At 48.8% G+C, this 20246-nt stretch overlaps 2 protein-coding genes across 8 annotated transcripts in view; one reads left to right on the top strand and one right to left on the bottom strand.

The window, feature by feature from the left end:
• The window catches only part of CCDC117 (coiled-coil domain containing 117), a 292218-nt gene that overhangs the window by 167210 nt on the left and 104762 nt on the right, over positions 1-20246 (top strand). The gene's annotated exons all lie outside the window — the stretch shown is intronic.
• TTC28 (tetratricopeptide repeat domain 28) overlaps positions 1-20246 on the bottom strand; it is a 120447-nt gene that overhangs the window by 34022 nt on the left and 66179 nt on the right. For 4 of the 7 annotated variants that reach the window (XM_061370903.1, XM_061370904.1, XM_061370905.1 and 1 more), the window contains 4 exons: positions 18938-19085; positions 17149-17421; positions 16056-16186; positions 3178-3685 (listed from right to left, as the gene is read on the bottom strand). In XM_061370903.1, the coding sequence (XP_061226887.1) occupies positions 3178-3685; positions 16056-16186; positions 17149-17421; positions 18938-19085 (1060 nt within the window). Of the gene's footprint in view, positions 1-366; positions 1753-3177; positions 3686-16055; positions 16187-17148; positions 17422-17997; positions 18118-18937; positions 19086-20246 lie in introns of those variants that run through there. The other 3 variants (XM_061370908.1, XM_061370907.1, XM_061370909.1) reach the window with 3 other exon arrangements.

The following is a 20246-nucleotide window of genomic DNA, read 5'->3' as shown; positions in this document are numbered from 1 at the left end:
AAAAGTGCCAGACCAACTCTGGAGCAGTCTTTGTAGCTCCTGTGCTGGAGGCTGGCAGAAGCCAAAGGGATCTCCAGTCCTCACTGGCATTACCCAATGCAGAGCAAACCTCTGTGTTGCAGTGGGGTTATGTCATGGTGGATGTGTTACGGCTTCCAGCTTAGACTGAGCTAACATTGCTCTCCACTAACCTGCTCCTTCAGAACATGCTGAAAGCTGACACGGAGCAAAAGAGGTTCTGAAGCTCACATGTGGTGGCAAAAGCACATCCCAGCCTCTGTGCTGATGCTGACAGTACCCATGCATGCTGCACTGTGTCTGAGCGCAGTCAGAGCTGGGGCAAAGGGACCTGAGGCGGTCACTCACCTTCAGCGTCAGGGAGCAGGTGGCCAAATGCAATCACCACTTTTTGACCCCGACTGAAAAAATGCTTCAAGAGAAAATATCTGGCTCCTTTGGACAAGAGGCCAAGCACGTGAACACACGTAGAAAAGTTCTCTTGTAACTGCAAAGAGAGGCTAAGCACCAAGGGGGACTTTAAACTGTGTTATTAATCAACTGAAGTATCCTCTCTCTCCATCGCAGTGAGGACCCTGAAGAGCTGTAGAGGCTGACAGCCAGCTCTCTACATGGAGCCTTGGCATCTGGAACCACCATATGCTTTGCAAAGGTTGACAGTCTGAGACTTCTGGTTAAACTCCACATCTCCTTGTTGTGGAGGGCTTGGTATGCTGTGACTTGTCCTCAGTCCATTACCTTCTGCTTACTGAGTCCTGGAGCGCATAATGTCTCCCTGCAGAGCACTACAGCAGCTGGGCTGTGTCACATTCTGTGTGTGTCTTGCTCAGCATTAGACAACACACTTAAGAGAGCTCTCCATCTAAATCCATGAAATGCAAACAGAAAATGTCTGTCGCTTCAGCAGAGGCCTGGCGTGGAAACACACTTAGATACATTTTTTTTTCGCCTGTCAGCATGGTTATTTTGATGAGGTTTTGTTTTGCATGTGGATTAGATGAAAGAGACAATTAAGACTTGGCTTTTTAATTGGGACTGAATGCATTTTAAACAACAGTAATAGACTTTCTCAACAAGAACTGTATGTTCTCTTTCTCCAGTATAACTTAACCCTGACAGAGAAGACAAAAATACAGCCAAATAACGGCTGAAACGTGAGATCCTGCACTCAGAAGCTAGGAAAACTATTCAAATATGAAGTGCAAAGTGGCTGAGTCAGCATACCAACTGAGAGTTAGATTTAGGCTTAAATCCAACACAAGAACAACATTCTTTGCTGCATCAAAACTCCTTGTCCCCCACCACTCTCTTTTTTTTTTTTTTACAAAAATTTCTGGGCTTACATGCTGAAAGCACCATTAAATCCGAAGTTGCTCTAAGATTAATAATGATATTAAGTTGAATTTTCTAGTTCTAACTGGACTGATTTTGAGCCAGCAAAATGGTGAGAGAATTTAAGCTGCAAGAGGTTCCCGTGAAGGGTGAGGAGCAACAGCAGTTGGTTCCTTTAGCAACAGTGCTTTTTCATTCTGGGGTGAGGCAAAGCAGCTACAGCGAGCATCAGCACTTGCGGTCAACTGCTAAGCCCATCTCCTCTCATTGTTTCTGTACAGTTACCAGTTTGTTGGGGTTTTTTTTATGATGCTCAGTAGCCCAGAGACAAACTCCACTGAACACAGAGGCAATTGGAAGAAATACTACAGAACTTGAATGAAGTTTTTTCTTCTAGCAGGATTGCTGTGGTCTGTCCAGCAGCAAAGGGCTCACAAAACCAGGAGGAGATGATAGGAAACCCCAAGATGGCTCATCACCACACTGACGCAGGGAATTAAAAACCAACTGACAGCTTCCATTTCCTCTTTTCCCCAGACTGCTTCTCCTCTGTTTCCTGGATTTGCTTAGGGAGAACTGGGGCGATTCTCTAGAGAGCAGCAAGTGCTTCAGAAAGAAGGCAAATGAATGTGGATCTGATCTCTGCAGGTTCACCAGTGTTGCTCAGAGCACATCCACCCCCATCTCACAAGTGCTCATGGCTGAACAGTCATGCCACCGGCAGAGCCTGCACGCCCTCTTGTCAGCTTCCACTGGAAACAATCACATTATGTGAAGCTTCACAGCAAGAGGAGCTTTCCCTCGGTGCTGGCCATGAGCTGGGAAGCCAGGTGTGTTCCCCCAGCACAACTAAGGACACCTCCATCTCCCCACCAAGGACACATAGTTCACACCTCACCCTGCTCCCTGCCTGGACAACCCAAGATCGTGCCCCTCCATGTGGGTCCTTCAATCCCTGTCATAGTCCCTCATGCTGCTTCTCCCCCAGACCAGCCCTAAAATGGCACCAGAGATGGGGGATGTGGTTTGTGTTTTGCTGTTCTCTGCAAAAGCCCTTCCATAAACATTAGAGGAATCCAGATGCAAGGCTTCATCACCCAGCCCTCATCTGTTGGATGCCTGTTGCTAAAAGAGTCAGTGCTCACTGCTCTCTAGCTAAGCAGCCACAAGCACTTTTGCTTCACAAACCTATTTTGCCTCACACATTTGCCCAACTTCCTGTAAAGGAGGAGATTCAAAACACTAATTAGAAAGCTAGGCCTGTTCTGTGTTCTCCAGTTCACCTTATCTTCTTCATTCAGCTCCTGAAGACTCAGCTATTATGAGAAATTAAGTAATTCATCAAGCTCTTTTCAATTACCTGCTGTTGATAACATCAGAATACAATTAGCACCTACAAATGAACCAAGCACCAACTGCCAGCAGCTAAATTTACAGCATGGGGCAGCCTGCAAGAGATTCAGGGGCTGCCAGCAAACACACATTTTGTTATACAGACACCAGCCCTGTTCTGCCACTCCCAGCCAGCTGAGAACACATCCCCAATGGCATCTGGAACGTCAGCAGCACAAACAGCACATCCCATGGCAGAGATGAAAACAATTCTTTGGAGGCTTCCACACCTGGTGCTGTGAAGAAGCAGCAGGAACGGACTTGTGATACACTACATCAGCACACAATCTGGCAAGTGCCTGCTCAACTAATGAAGACAGGCTGGTGAAAGTGGGTAACTGAGAAGACAGCTCACAGGAAACCTCCTGTGCCCTGGAAGCAGCTCTGACAGTCACTGTGTTCCCTGACAAATTCTGCTCCATGTCAGTGCCTTACCTAGATTGGAGGAGGCTCTGCCTTCAGCAGCTCGGTCCTGCAGGCTCTCAGCAATGTGCAGCTGTTCTTCATGGTACTGCTTAGCCCTCTCCAGGTCCTGCATGCATCTAGCTGCATGACCCAAGCCAGCATAAGCTCGCATCTCAATGGCCTTCTCAGCCAGCTCCTGGGCCAACTCCAGCACGTAGTTGTGGTAGGACATAGCTTTGTCGAAGTTTCTCCGGTAGTGGTAAGCACTGCCCAGGTTGCTGTAGGCTCGAGCTTCCTCCCGCTTGTTCCCCAGCTCCTTGGCAATCTTCAGGTGCTGTTCATGGCACTGCACCGCATTCTCAAAATCCCCCATTGCAATGTACACTGCTCCCATGTTGCCCAGCTCCCGCGCCTCGGAGAGCTCATCTTTGGACTGCTTTGCAAGGAGGACACACTGCTTGTGGCTTGCCAGCGAGTTTGGGTAGTCCCCAATGGCCGTGTACACATGGCCCAGACTGCTCAGTGCTGAGGATGCTGCCTGCAGGGATAAGAGAGAGAAGTCAGTCAAGTATTCATGGAAACAAGTCAGATGGCCCCAGTCTAGAAATCCAAGCCACAAAAGGCCATTCTGGAGAAAGAAGGTGACTACCAGCTAGAAAACCTGCTCTCTGAGCTCTCGTACACCCCTCAGAGCAGCTGAGGCGGGGCAGGAGGAATAGGGTTGACTCAGGAAGACAGGGCAAGGATTAGCTCTTTCTCTGAAGCATACAGTGTGTGCATGGTAGAGGGGCAGGACAGCACTGCAAAAGTGCAGAAACCACTGAGGAAACAGAGAGGGCCATCGCTGCAGGAAACTGCTCCAGGACCAACCTGAGCTGTCTCACAGAGCAGAGCCTCGCCTGAAGGCAGCCACACCTCACATCACCTCCCAGGACCTTTAACATCTGTAACATCTACACTAAGTCCTGCCAACACAGCAAACGACCCCGTGTACGACAGCTCTGCAGAAAACAGACAAATGATGATACTCGCCTGCAGAGTACATTGCAAACTAATGCTCTCTTCCATCCTCCACCCAGTAAGCTCACATCCTGAGACACTGCAGGCTGATGCCAAGGCACTGCCAGAGACTAGAAGCAGAAAGTTTAACCTGACATAAGGATGCTACAAGACTGGGCCTCTATAAGGATTCTGTAGCCTTTTCTTTCCAGCACAAACATACACTGAATACCTGCTGCTGGAGAACCTGCACACTTGCAGCCAGCATCGGCTTGAAGACAGGAGATGCCTCTGCTGCTTACCCTGTGACACCAGCAGGCCAGTGTGCATTCACCAGCATGTTCACTACTTCTGCTTTGCCAACCACCCCATGGCTCTGAAGACCACTGTCCTCACTGTGCAGCACCAGGGTTCTTCTAACACAACGTTGTTATTGACCCCCAAACAGCCTTTGGACTGCAGCAAAGACAACAGTGTTCCAGCAGCTGGAGCATCTGTTCCCATGGACCATCTTAAATAAATGCAGCTATTTGAAAACCTGAGTTCTTACCACTGAAAAGCAGCTGTAATTTAACAAGAAAAACTGAGAAGCAGCTTCCTTTGCCGGCTCTATCTGCCAGGACACAGCCCTTGCTTCCCCATGGCAGGGACAGAGCAGAAGCAGCCAGAGAGCAGGGCAAGGAGCCAGAGCAGGGACGTGCTCCTTCTGCCTGATGCACATGTGCTGCCTCAGCACTGCTGCTCCTGCCAAGGCCCTGACCCAAGTCCTCCATGGTCCCTGCGTGTGCATTTCCTTTGCTGCCCAGCTGCTGCTGTGACCCAATTCCAGAACAGCCATCCCCAAACCTCCAGGAAGGAGCAGTCAGGGTGAGTGACTGCACAGAGATCCGTCTCTCTTCTCCCTAGCACCTCGCTCAGGAAAGATCCAGTCCCCCCTTCCACCCGAGATGGTGACAGGGCATCTCAGGACACTTGTCCTTGCTATTTGAAGCAGCATAACCCTGTGCTACCAGCGAAGAGGCAGCTTCACCCTTCTTCCCCCTGCTATGACTTGGATGGCCCCCCAGCACACCCAACACTGGTGCTGTTTGGTTAAGAAGCTCAGCACCTCGCAGCTGGAACCACACTTTGCTATTGAAATTGTGTCTCTGAAAAAACAAGCCTTTTGTGACTTTCAAAACAGTGGCAGGAAAAACCTCCCTCAAGATCATTTCTACTAAAACTATTACCACAACTGGAAGTCATGCTAAGGAAGGAAGATCTACTGGCCAGAGCAAGAGGCAGCAGCATTAACAGAGCAGCATTTCCACACCGAGGAACTGTAAACATGTTGTGCTGATTCAAATTAACAGGGAAACCATCTTTTCTGATACAAGAACCCAAGGTGACAGATTAGCTATTAAACACAACTTACAGGTCATGAGATAGAGAAGTTATAAGCAGCTCTGTCAATAGCCAAGCTGCATTTGTTCTCCCTGAGGCCTCCTTTCAGGCAGCTTAATTATAATGGAAGAACTGCCACAATTCTAAAGGTCTTAATTCTTTTCACTTAGTGCTGCAGACGCACCTCATCCGGCACAAGGGACACTGGGAGAGCAGCAGTGGCAGAGCAGGAACCACTCCACAGCTTCTCTGCAGCACCATGGCACTGCACAATGCCAGGACACGCCGTAACCGGCGATGAGCAAGGTCCTTCTGCTGCTGTGAATTAACACAGACAGGAGCAGCAGCTCCTCAGTGACACAGTGAAAGGCTGGGGACTCAGATACTGACACGCTGCCACATGGTCGAAAGGTTTCTTGGGTCTGGGAGGTGTTTGGCCAACAGCAAGCACCTCAGGTGTGTGCAGCATCTCTTCAACACAGTGAGGATCAGGCGCTTGTGGGGGCAATCAGTGGAACAACTGTGGAGCTTGACATTAAAGCAGTGTTTAGGAACAATGTGGTGGTTACATCTGCTGGGCGACACCAATGACTCACTTCAGGGGGGTAGTAATAGGATTCCAGAGATAAATTCTTCACTGTGGACTTAATAAAATCCTCCCCATAACAGGATCCACTGGGAGCTCCAAGCGGCTCACACACTGGGCCAGCAGGTAGGGCTATACCCAGATGCACCCACCGAATAGTCTAAATTCTGCAGTGAGAGTGAAGGTTGACATGAGTGAAACTCCAGCTGTGCCAGCACAAACCCCTGCTTGGCAGCAGGGTGATGGGAGACTACAGCTTCATACCAGCAGGCTTTGCACCCGCAAACAAAGAAAATCAATGCTTTATATATCTGACAAAGACAAATCTTAACAGTGGGGGTTGCTCACACCTTCAATTACGCAATTTATCACTTTAATAGAAAGCATATTCTTCTGCCACTGAGCTGAGGCACAGAAGGGAGTTCTGAAAAAGGTTTCTAATTGCTCTCTTTTTCCTGGGAACAACAGACAGCTTCAGTTTTTCAGCTGAATAAGGGTGATGTTAAGCAGATGTACATCACAGAATGACAACTAATAGGGACCTGGTGACTGGGAGAGATGTGTTTCTTAGATATTTCACCCTCACAAGAGAACGGCAATTTCCTAATTACATTTAAACAATTCTTTAACTGATTGCACAGCCTCCTTAAACAAGAACACTTTATAACAGTTCTAAAATGCGCAAGGAGAGAACTCCGTGCCTGGTACCTTACTGTAAGGCAGTCTTACACAGACACCAATTAAGACTGATCAGACACTGAGCTTTTACAACCAAGGCAGGGGAATAATGGGTATGGACTAAGCATTTGTGAAACTCAAAAGCCCACTGCAGCATGCTCTTTTATGCTTGTTCCTCTCCACTTCCCTTCTCACTCCAGGCATAAGGTAGCAGCAGTGCCTGATCCTACAGGATGTGATGGGGCTGTCTGCAGATCAGCGATGCGCATTGGTACCATCTGTGGTCAGGCAGCAGCGTGCTCTCCTTGAGAAGCAGCACCTCCTCGCAGGCATGTGCATGCTCTTGCATGTAAGCAAACGTTTCCTGGTTCACTGAGTGTATTCTGGGGGTGGTGAGGGAAGGCAGCTTCAGCAGATTGACTCTGAACAAACATAAAGCAATACCTAAATCTAAAAGCATCACAGGATGAGTTCTGCCTTCACCAAATCCCACCGTATCTTACATCAGTGTAACTGTTCTGTGTAGAAGTAACAGAGGTTACCTTACAGTTAATGAAACACTGTAAGCATTTAACTTTTTTGCATGTGTAAGCTCTGCTTGTGTTATAGGTATGGGCTATTCCACTGCTGTGCACACAGGCAGGACTGCAGCACAACAGTGCAGTGCATGCGACCAGAAACACTACGAAGTAGACCTCAGCACTGAGTATAAGCATCAGCCAGCACTCGCATATCTTGGTTCCAAGTAGACAGAATTTGGTAGCTTTCTGGACACGTCTAAAAGGCTCCTGTGAAATCACTTTAGGGAGGATGGCTGACTTGACAGTTTTAGTGGTGATGTAAGAAAAGAAGCCTTCATTTAAAACCACAAGCTTCTCCGAGATGGGACGCTGAGGTGTGACTCATGCCCTAGTCAAAGTCTGTCCCAGAAGAGGCAGCCACCATGTTCCAAACTTGGATCTCACAGGACCTGAAGCAGCTCTTTGTGCAGGCAGAGCAACCTCTGAACTCCTGCAGTGGGTGCTGCCCTGTGCCAACTCCAGCGCTGCTCCTGCTTGTAACAAAGCTGGGTAGCACTTTCACTGGAAACTCCACAGGGGAGAGCCCTGGCTGAGGCGGGCCTGCTGAAACCCAAAGAGCTGCTCCCCAACTTGCAGCCCTGACACACGTTTTCTGCCTCATTTGTTCTGCTGTGATCAGGTACAGGCCTCAGCAGAGTCTGAGCCCTGCAGACACCGTGAGAGGTAAGTAAAACCAGAAGACTGTGTTTTCTTCAGCTAAAACCCGTGTGCTGTGGAGGTCAAGTGGGGACATTTAAAGGAGATCCTCAGGAAGTATTACATTTCCCTTTTGAGTCTGAAGTCCAAACAAAACAAAACATATGGCCTTTTTAGTGCATTCCCAAATTTCCTGCACTGGCCAGACTTCCCTTTGTTCTGCTTAATCCTATCACATTCAAACTGGACAAACCTGTATGAATCCAGTCAGGCTGACTTTGTCCAAAAAAGAGCTGCTAAAGACAGGAGAAAGGCAAAGGATCCATGGTATCTTATACAAATCCAGCTACTCAATGCTCAAGCACTATGGTTGCTCACATCGCCAAACTCACCCTCTCAGCCAGAGGTAACTCAGGCTAAGATGTAATGCAGCCATAGTGCCCCAGAAGACTCAGAGTCCTCAAATGACCTCTCGTGGCAAGGGTTCTCCCAATGGTTTGGCCTTTCTCCAAGAGAGCAAACCTTCCCCTGGGCCTGGGGAGCTTGCCCCGGACCCCTCATGAAGCAAGGCTACCATCTGGAACCAGAGGCTGAAACCAGTGAGGCAAGGGGTAGAAGCATGCTTTCTAGCAAGGATTTCAACATATACCTGCATCACAGGTCAGGCTGCTGAGTCCCAAGGGTTAATCAGAGGCCTCTCAAAGACCAGCTGTTTTAAGTGTAAGTCTACATGGGAGCAGCATGAACTGGCAAGTGCATGTCTGTAACACAGTACACCCAACAGAGCCAAACATCTGGAGCAGACAAAGACTGAAATTTGGTGAACAGAACAATGCTGAAAAAAGCATCCAGGAAGACATTCTGCAGACTGAGACAGATCTCCCACAAGTTCTCATTAAGCTGACACCACAACACCTGCAGAACCTTAGACTTTAACGGCAGCAGGGGCAAAAATAAGGCTTCTGTCCTGTTAGGAAGTCTGGAAAACCCATCTGCCCCAGGCTCACCTAACTCCACACTAGCTGCTGCACACCCTTCCTCAGCAGCCTCTGCAGAGGGATTCCATGGTCCTGCACTGCCCGATCTGCTCAGCCAGGTCCTCCTTGCAAGTGGCCAGAATTAAGGCTTCAGTTCTATAAATCAGATCCCACTCAAGCCTAGCACAAGATCAGTGATGATTCCAGAAGACAAGACCAGGATGTGCAAATTCCTCCTCAGAAAGCCGGGAGCCCCTCTCCGGCTCGGCCTCCTGGCTGACCCCTGGGGTGCTGTGGGACCCTCCACCACGTCAGCCACCTGCTGGGAAGCCACCCAAATGCAGTGGAAAAGGATCATTGCTTGAACTTCCTGAGATGATAGTGGGGGCTCTGAAACAAGAACAGACACTCCTGCAGTCATCATCTCTGTGATACACGTGCACAGGACTTATGCAATGGGCTATAGCCTCTTGATGCTCTCATTCTATCAGTAACAGAGAAACTATGCTCTTAACAAAAGCTCTCATGTTGTTTCCAGTCTCTTCTCTTGAAAAGCTTGAGTGAAAGCTATTTGTTGCCTCATACAGTAGCAGGGGTCACAGCCTAAACTTCCCATTCCTGCTCCTCCATTAGCAGTGGCTGTGTTAATAACCAATGCAGATTATCAATTAGCAAAGCCCTCAGCCTGTTCCTTACTTCTGGAACCCCACTCAGCTGTGACAAAGCTATAAGGAATAAGGCATATTCTCCTCTTAGTCTTTCCTGTTCGTGTTGCTGCAGGCAGCTTAATTCACTTGTGGCAGACAGCTACATAATGGATTACTCTGAAGCAGCAGCTTCACTGCAGGAGAGAAGAAGGGACAGAAAATAGAGAAGCAGAGAACAAACACCTTCCCTGCTCAATCTCTGCAAAGCCCTGTCACTTACTGCAGCAAGTACTATTTCCCTACTCTTGCTTCCACAGCCTGTTTCTGACATCTTAGTCAATGTTTTCGTGCATGACAAATTACTTCAGCCTGAAGACTCGTTTCAGTTCTCATTTGTGAGATATTTATATCCTGTTCTCATTTTCCAGACTGTTTGCAAACATAACAAAATAACTGCAGTTTAAGATTCCCAGACTGTTCCTGTCCGGACAAGCCAGCAGCCCTGGTACTGGGCAGCCCTTCCCAGGGCCAAGGGCAGAGAGGCTGCAGCTGATGAATTCACCTGAGGAGCAGCACTCCACCTGGGACTGCTGATACTGAAGCACAGAGAGGCAGCAAGTGACCAGGGCAGGATCACAGCAGGATTTTCAGTGAGAAAGAGACAGAGTTGGTCCTATGAGAAATTGTACTTCACAACACCTGAAAGCCACATGAATGCAACAGGAAAGCATCACTGCTACAAATTATAACCCATGCACCAAACAGGAGCAGCACCCAGCCTGTGCACCTGAATAACTAAGGATACATGAGCAGAAGGGTCAACAGGAGGGGTTTCCTGGCAGCAGTTAAGATGCTGCTCAGGGAGAAGGGGCAGACACACAAAGAGCCTGTTTCATTATACACTATGGAAGGTCTGGGTTGGCTTTCTGTTTTCCCCAAAGAGTTGCCAAAGGAATCAGAACCTAATATAAATGAGATGATGCAAGCACATGTTCACTAACACAGGGGTCTCCACCTTTCTTCATGCATTTCTCCAATTCTCTTAAAAGCTACCAACAATTTTAAGAAAAATCACAACACATGCACAATGATTCACTCATGTTAAGCTCAGGATGTGCCTGGGGAGTGGAATGGAGCAGTAAGGGGCCAGCCCACAAGGCTGCAGGGCTCTGGCCTGTGTTAAGCTGTGTCTCATGAAGCCGGAGCTGAGGGCACAGCCGGGGATGTACACTAACCTAGTCTGGGCTTTCGGCACAGGCGTGGAACCTGTCACCAGCACCGAGACAGGAAGGTCCCTTTCCCAGGACCTCATCGCACCGCCTGACCAGCTCCTGCCGCGCCACACATGTCTCCTGGGGCCTGGCACACACCAGAGTGCCATCTGTGCCTGCACTAAGGGACACGAGACCCCTGCGTGCCCCAGAACACCGTACACGGCCCCTGCTTGCAATGGGACTGAGGAAGCTGCTCCGAGCTCACATCCTGCCGTGAGGTCAGGCCCTGGCACTCGCTGAGGAAAGCTGTGATGCTTCTGCTCCAGCTTCACCTCAGTGACAGGGGAAGTCTACACAGCTGTGGAAGGACTCTGGATGCCTGACAAGGGAGCCAGGAGGGGAACCCAACCCACAGCTAATCAGCTGCACATGTTCTGATGAGCTCACTCCACGCCGACATGCCCTATGATGGCTTCTCCAGAGAAGAAGGGCTGCACAGATAGATGTTTCCAGCCAAACCCGCAGCACAACTGCAAGCCAGGGACCCTCGCAGTCGAAGTGCAAACAGTTGTACCTCCTCCCCTCACAGGAGCCCCGTGGCTGCCAGCAGAGTCCAAGCACAGAAAGCGCTCCGGCCAGGCAGGGATGCGGCAGGCAGCCAGGGAGGCTCCTGTGCCGGCCATCAGGAAGTTCAGCCAGGGGCACACATACCTTGCTCCAGCAGGAGCAGGGCTGAAACCGCCCCAGCTCAGCGCACACTGAGCACCCCACACATCCCGTCTGAGGGAGAATGAAGAAGGCAGAACCACTCCTTCAGGGCAGCTGTGCCCCTCCAGACTCAGACTGCGGCCCAGCCTTTCCCTCATCTAACTCAGCAGAATACAGATTTCTAAAATGACTGGCAGGAACATGAACAACCAAAGCAAAGCAAGCCTCTCACCCCGTACCACAAGGCACACAAGGAGTTCAGGCAAAAGGCTAAGTACTTACAGCTTTGCTGTTTACTAAAGTTGTGGCTTGTACAGACAAAGCACGGCAGGAAGGACACCTGGAAAGCATTTCCCTTTCCCTTCAGGAAGGGGCAGAAAACCTTGGTTTTACAGAATTTACACATTTCAGTGGAAAGGAATGATCTAACTTTCCTTCTGCATCTCCTTCTGGAAATAGGAAAGTGAAATTCGATCTTTGACTTGCACAGCCTGACAGTAAGTAGCTGTAGTTTACAAAATGTACGAGCTTTATGCTGTGTGGCAGTGCTGGCTCAGACGCGCTTTAAGGGGGACTGGGAGAAACTACTAGAATTGCAAACTGCAATAACCACCGGCAGCTGAGCTGCCCCCAAGTGTGCTCAGGCAGCTGCAGAGCCTGCATCCCAACCGTAGCCAGGCACTCGCCCTGCCCATCACACAGCCATGTTCCACCAGCGTGCCTCCCCCCAACACCCAAAGCCCCTGCCCCGGGACCATCCCCTGCTGCCAGCAAAGGTCTCCTGGCATCACTCCACGGCGATGCTCTCTCTGCAGGACACTGGGCAGCACCTCACTGGTCTCTGGAGTCTCCTGGGCTCAAGCCCACAGCTTTTCTTTATAATGGGAATTTCTGTATTCTGGTATTCCCCTGCCACACAAGGACTTCCAGACATATCCCTTCCTTTCCCTTTCTGCTTGTCAATTCTCAGAAATTCAAAACACTCTCTCGATTAGTACTTTTCCAAATGAAATGCACTGGAAGGAACACAGGTCATCAACAAGGGCCACTCCAAACCACCCTGAGAGATCACCACCGTTAGCTCTGCCTGGGCAGCCTGGCCTTACGGAATCTGTAATACAAGAATTCTCTTGTATTGCTCGCACAGCGGCTAGAGACGGGGAGGAATGGGGACACAGGAGACTAGTATTACAGGCAAGCTTTCACATTTACTTTTTACTCCAGTCTCTCACACCAGCATAGCTCATCAGCTGCATTACCCTTGTCTAAATTACAGGTTGTGATGTGGCATCAACACACACTATGTGGGTTACCTGATAGCTTTCAGAAGATAAGGTTACCTGGTGTTAAAAATAATTACTTCAAAAATACAGCACTGACGTGACATGCTGCATTGAGCATTCTGCTCGCTCTGAACATGAAAGGATAAAATAAGCCTGCACCTTGAGGCCCCACCAGCCCAATCATGTGCACAAATTAAGTGGGTCTTAGTTGGAGCTAGTGCTAATGGAGCTGTGCAAAGACAAGCTCCCCAAGGCACACATGCACAGAGCCACGGTGCTGCTGGCCTCCAGTCCTCGTGCTAGCTCCGTGTCACAAGAGCTGCACAGCATCCACCCAGGAAGGGATGGCCAAACTGTGCTGTCTGCCTATTGCTGTACAGATGCAGTTCAACCATGGCCACCCTGCCACCCGAGGCATGGATGGGTATATCCACATCAGCATCACTTCATCCAGCCCAGGAGACATCATTGCAAGAGCAGCAGCATAGACTTCATCAGGATTCTCAACCTGAGTACATTCCCAGGGCCGGCAGCAGGCCAAGACAGCCCACGCTAAAATCTGTTCAGCTTAATCTTCACAGAGAAATGACAGACTACCAAACTGTGCTGCTATTTCCTCTGTAACTGCAGCCAAACTCACTGCCATCAGAAGAGAGGCAATGGTCCTTCTAGATGGTCCTGCCTACCTTCTTCTCTTTTATTGCACCTCAATTCTGTTGTCACCCTTTTCAGGATGGTATCCTACTGACCACAGTGACCACCTGCAAATCTCCACAGGAAACAAAGAACACACAGAAAGACAGACAGAGCCCCTTATGATTTCTCATCAATCAATGGTACTTTTAAGTAATCCTTTCAGGAACAATCTCATAGAATTAGCTCCTCTGAATTTCTTGACCAGCCACTGCAGCTGGTCAAAAAATCCAACCCTCCAACTAACAGTGATGGAAAGCACTGGAATGACATTGGAGATGGCTACTTCACGGTGCCCATTACAGCGTCCCGCTAAGAACCAGTCTCTTACTTGTCTGCATAGACCAAAGCCACACAGATGTCAATACTCCAAGGTCTCTTTTGGAGACGCTAGAGGATGCCAAATCCCAGCTGCTTCTGCTCCGTTTTCTCTCTGGGCACAAGTACCACAGACCAACTGTGGAGATCCCCAGGGTGTGCTGTGCAGAGCGGATGACCTGTCTGCATGCAGCACTGTGCTCAGTGTGACACAGCACTTGTCACAGGAGCTGCACAGACTCCCTGCACCGGGGAGAAAAGCAGTTGAAATCTTCAGTCCATGGAGCACCCTGTGTGATTCCCACTCAGCTGACAGCTTCCCCTCGCCAGGTTGGGGGGGCACAGATGCTCTGCACCTTCCCCCTCGGTTATGGTAACACAATCCAGCAGAAGCCCCTGGTGAAAACATTTGCCTGAGCAGGCTCTGAACCGGGCACTGCCTCCGAGGCCAGTGTCCACACAAAGGAGCACGTTCTACCTCTGCACCAGCTTCCTTACAGTTGGAGGTAAAACAATTACTTCATTACAGTCGCACACCAAATCCCTCCTGCGGAATTCACATGAGCACTACTGCAACTTTATAACATTTGCATTATAAAAATGTCTGCAAAGGAGGCCAACAAAAACAGCTTTTTGTGCAGAGGAAGCTCTGTGGTCAGGATGATGTCATCAGAAAGCGCCAAATTAATTTCCTGTGGTTACATCCTACAGGAAATCCAAGGAGCTCAGCTTTCCTGCTACACCGAGCAGTCATTTGTTGTCAATAACCGTTAATTATGTGCCCAGATGTGTCATAAGCTAAGAACTATCACGATTAGCCTTCATTCCCTGGATTCCTCCCAAATGGACCGGGAGGATCGATGCTGATCCGCACCCAAAGCCAGTGGAATGCAGCAGTCCTCGTGTCCCAGGACAGCCCGGGGGGTTCTGGGCATGCAGTGATGTTCCTGCCACCTCGTTCAGCCTCCCCCCACAACAGGGATCTGTGGCTTTGAGAAACACCATGGAGGAGCAGCAGCCATGCAGCCTGATTGAACAGGGACCCCAACCAAGAGCACTATAAAACCAGTGGTAACAGCTTTTCTGCTCTGCAGGAGCACAAACAGGGAAATCAGGAGTGATTCAGGAGGTTTTCCAGCTGGTAAAATAACCACGGAAATGCCCAGCGGGTCCCTTCCCTGTCACAAGCTTCCACAACCTGCTGAAAGATGCATTTCTCCAAGGCTGACTTCATATTTAACTTAAAACACCTCAGTAAAGCACTTAGCTAATTCAAATTGATCTTTCCAATGACTTCTCAGAAGGAAACCAATCCCCCTCAGTTTCCAGCTCACCCCAGAACTCCTTGTGTTCACATGAATTCACACCTGCCCTGCTGCCTCTATCCCCTCTCTTCACCAGCCATGCAACCCACAAGCCGTTTTCCCATTCACAGCAGAGGGAATCCACTGGAGGGGGGCAGGCAAAGCTTCTGTATCTGTAACTTGCACTAAAATTATGATTCTGTCCTTACAATGAACTTTCAGTAGGATCCCCCTGGGTCAGTCCCTGCAGCATGCTTCCCTGGCCTGGCAGGGAGCCCAGCACACCAAGAGCTGCATGGTAAGGGGTCAAGGCAAATCGGATCCATTCTGAGCACCCCTACACCTCACACAATGTTGCATTTTCAGGATTCTTTTCACTGTTTTTTAAACAAAATGTATTTATGTGACCATTTGAGACAGGGACCCAGCTCATGGCTAGTCTGGAAAAGGTACAACACAGGGCATGCCCTAATATAATCCAGATTGAAAGCATCTTTACCATAGGGAAAACAAGAGCTGGTGACAGCCAGGGTCCAACTGCAGAGATGCTGCATTGACACCTACTCAGCAGCAGCCTCTACCCTCAGACCCCAAAGACTATGTGGGCAAAACGGACAGGAAGGGAGAAGGAGAACAACCTGCTCAGAGCCCCACAGAAACTAGAGATACGGGGAGGCAGAAGGACAAACCAAGCATCCTGCCACCTGCATCACATACTGTATCTACTGGTGCAAACCATTTCCTTAACAAGAGGCAAGTGAACAGCTAGAACAGAAACCATGCAGCTTCCAAAGTCCCAGACTAAAAGCGTCAAACAGGCAAGACCTCTTGACACGTTTGTATCTCTCCAGAAAACCACGCAGTACTGACTCCCAGTTGGTCCAGTTAGTAAGCTTCCTACCTCTCTGTCCTTGAGTTTCATGGCGAGCACCAGCTGATGTCTGTGGTTAGTGAGGGCCTCCCGGTAATTTCCTTTGGAGAAGAATGCGGAGCCCAGATTTCCGTGAGCTCGGCATTCTCCCGTCTGGTCACCTGGGTCACATGCAAACAAAGTAAAGGTTAGCTAACAGGGCATGGAACACACTGTGCAAGTGATGGTGCAGTGGGAGAGCAGCACCAGAACAAACTCATCCTTATGTTTAACACACAGCCTGAACTGTCCTCTTTGCTGGCCTTCAGAAACTTCTACAATAGCCACCAACCTTACTTTTAGAGTTGTTTTTTTTCTTTGGCCTGACACTTGGCAATTTCCCATCCTTCCATGTTTATTCCTTGCTTGACATTAGCAATTCTTTCGTGTAAGTCAGGCAGTGGCCCAGGCTTCAAACAAGCAAAGAACACGTCAGCTTTCTCCAGAAAGCAGTTCTGCAGCACAGCTCAGCCCTTGATCTATTGCTGCTATTAAGACATTGAAAGTAGCCCCTGTACTTTCAGTGAACTCTCCTGGCTGGAGCCCTCAAGAACTGTCTTGACTTCTGTCTCACATACTACCTTCTCTCTACAGCACCCAGAAGGCTTGAAAGCTCTGTGCTATGCAGGACATGCTGTACATGAGAGGAACTTTTCCAGTTTGTTTCTCTCTTCAGCCCTCCTGTTCATCCACTGTCTCACTCCTGATTTGTTCCTTCCCTGGAAACTGCCTCAGAAGCTCAGGCCAAGAACCTTTTTCCACTGAACTCTTGAAAACAGGCTGCTTCATTTAAGACTCATTTAAGGTTTTGAGCCCAAGTCTACAGAGGGGACAAGGCCAGTTCCCACATACTTGACACCAGAGAATTCCAGGACCATGTAAAACCTCAGCATGTTCATTGACCATCTGCCCATCACACAAGTGGTAAACAGGAATGAACAAGCCTGTAGCCTGCACATTCCCACTTCAGATTTGATTTAGCATCCTACAGACACCTGAGTATTACAGAGATGCTGACCATTAACACAGATCTGTTCCACCTGTAGCAACCCAGCACTCAGGTGAGTGAAAGGAGAACTCTTACCTAAAGTCTTGGCTACGTCCAAGTCCTGCTGCATGTATCCAGTGCTTTTCTCTGTGTTCCCAAGGGACCAGTACGCACTGCTCAGTGCGGAGAACACCGATCCCCGCAGCTTTAGGCTGCAGGTGCCGATCTTGAGGGCAGCCTCCAGCACAACCACTGAAGCCCCATGGTGGCCCGCTGTCAGAAGCTCCTGGCCGATCACTGACACCACGACAAAGGGGCTCTTGTCCAGCTTCATCTTCTGCAGTTGCTGATAGGTGGGCTCCAGGGACTCTGACACAGAGAAACGAAGGCAGAATTAGTTACTCAACAAACCATGTTATTTTTGTCTAGATATCACCTTCACAACTCCTCTGTGCTTTTTGGGAACCAAGTGGCATGCGAGTCATGGGCCAGATTGCCCAAATCAAACCAAGATTACAGAAACTCAGGGCTCAAATACATCATCTAACACCTAATACAGAAAGATACATCACGTAGCAAGTTTTCCCTGGAAGACAGCACAAACGTGCCAAGCAGTCTCATACTGAGCTCTGAAGACTGGCCTAATGGCAGACGGAATTCAGAGAACACTAAAGAGTTTTTTAGGAAACTGGAAATGGGTTACCAGCAGTAAACGCACTGCAGTGTCTGCTCCTGCAGCACAGGCTTACAGCTGCATGTCAGCAAAATCTGTGCCTGTCCAGACAGCACAAGCACAGCACCACCATGCACCAAGAGAGGTGACGGGAACCATAGAGCAGAGCTGCTCCTTAGGCAGGAGACAGTGCTCCTGATGACAGCAGCGGACCTGCTGGACTACCTACAGCAGCCAGATTGGGGGATGCTTGCATAGAAATACCATATCACCTGCAATCTAAGCAGCAGCCACAGTACCTTAGGGTACCAAATGAAATTAGCTTCACAAGGTAAGTGCTATATAGGACAGAAGCTTCCAGATGAATTCATTTTAGAGGATGGAGAAAAACACTGTAAAAAAAAAAAAAAGAAACACCAATAGGGATGTTTTTTCCATTTCAGCATTTCTTGGCTCCTGTGCCCTGGGGCTCCCAGCAGCATCTGCTGAGGGTGAGAACTGCCACATTCCCTCATGGGAAATACCACTAGGACACTGCAATACAAAGCCTGCAAGAGAAACAGAGCAGCAGAGAAACAGAGGAAAACAGCTCCTCCTCCCTCTAGAGAGGAAAAGCCTGAAAACAGGGACATTATGAAAGAGAGGTGCTGCACAGCCATTATGGTTTCAAGGTCCCTGTGATTTCAACACTTCCTGAGTATCAGTGAATTAGCCAAGCAGCCTTTTTTGCTTTCTGGAACACTCTGTTTTGAGAGACATTAGTGCCATGGGAAAGATGCTGATGTGCTCTTCTGGGCAAACACCCAGAGCATTTAAGACTCCCTATTCCAAATGGTCAAGCACCAGAACACTATGGGAAGCTGTTCCAACCAATAATAATGCCAGGGCCACAGCAGTACACAGCTATCCTATCTACAGTGATACTGGACAAAAGACAAATGAGCAAGGACTTCACTGGAACTGCTGCACACCAGCACCCTTACGAGCTGGGTATCACCATCTTGCTGTCTGAATTGGAAGAATATTCACTGCTCCTCCTTCAACTTCAGGCTCCTTTCTCAGCAGAGAAGCCAAATCCTGAAACATTTCCCTTCAGGCTTCCAGGTTCTCCCCCGCCTCAAGTGCTGGCAGAGTCAGAGATGGACTGATGCTATCACCTCTAAGTACCTCAGCAGATGATTGTCATCCCTGAGAAGATCCCCTGGTGCTTACCTCTCATGGGAGATTTCATGGCAGCCTCGACCATGCCAACCAGAAGCTGAAGACTCTTGGGATCCTGAGCCAGTCCTGACGCAAATGCTGCCAGTGCATCCGCATGACGCCCGAGATACTGAAGGGCTACACCCTGTCGGAAGTATGCCTGGAAAGCCAAAGGGAAGAAGAAATGCCAATTACTTCACTGGTAGAAGTCACAAATACCAGCTGTGCCCATGCCCACGTGCTGGGGGACACTGGGGCTACACAGGCACGTTCTGGCTCCTTTGGTCATGCTGGCTGTAATTGAAGGAGAATACTCGGAACAGCACAGCCTGGTCTGTGAGTAGCATCCAGACACACACACACCCCTCCACCCCCAGGTGTGATGACATTCCTCCCTCTGCAGGGACTCAGAACTGCTCTGGAGACCAGGAGTGGCAATTACTATAAAGGCAAAGCTTTCCTCTAGGACTTGGCCAATTACTTATTCTTAACCACTTATAACCAAATGCTTATTCTCAAGACCTCCACTTCAGCTCTCCTGGCTCACACAGCATGCAAATAACCTGCTTCTTTTCTCATCAGTTCATACCAGTAAGTCCAATATAAACACCTAGTACTAGCAGAGATCAAAATGTACTGAAAGTTTCAAGTTGCAATGAAACACAATGAATGATACAAAGATGCAGACAGAAGCTGAACCTTCTGTCCCCACACATACCCCTAATGCAGACACTATATAGTACAGAGGTCCTGACTCTTCAAGCACCTTTGATGCCCATAGTTCAGGTTTTATCTTCATGGCTAATACTCTCCTGATACAAACTTTGGTGCACTTCAGGTTCACTCAAAGCTATTTCAAGAGCACAAACAAAGCTGTCAGAAGATAAAGCAGTATTTGCATTTCATTAGAAGTGCTTTATAAACATAAAGCTGCTCCTCCAGAGTGGCTCCTAACATTGCTTTCATGGATGAGACCTGATCACTATCTCCCTCCATCTGTAACAGAAATCTGCTCAAGATACATTAACCATACATCTGTGGAAGTCTTTTTGCATAAACAGAATAAATCTCCAATTAATACCCAAACTGGTATTTCATCAGAGCTTTCAGACACTTTTGGAATCCAATCCAGGGAGGCAGAGATTAAGGAAAATCAGAAATGACATGAGAAATTTATCAACATGAATATTTAATCTCTTTCCATTAGTAAACCTTGATTGTAGAACCACCCATAATTAATTAGATGAAAGCAAAATTCTTTTCATTAACCTTTACTATAAATGTGTTTTTATTGAACCAAACAAGCTACTGTACTGGAAAC

This window comes from Neopsephotus bourkii, unplaced genomic scaffold, assembly GCF_033783945.1.
Source record: "Neopsephotus bourkii isolate Nb327-2 ecotype Australia unplaced genomic scaffold, CSIRO-AGI_Nbou_v1 NB_1542, whole genome shotgun sequence".
Taxonomy (NCBI): domain Eukaryota; kingdom Metazoa; phylum Chordata; class Aves; order Psittaciformes; family Psittacidae; genus Neopsephotus; species Neopsephotus bourkii.
The sequence above is the reverse complement of the archived record's forward strand: the minus strand, read 5'-3'. Positions and strand labels throughout refer to the sequence as shown.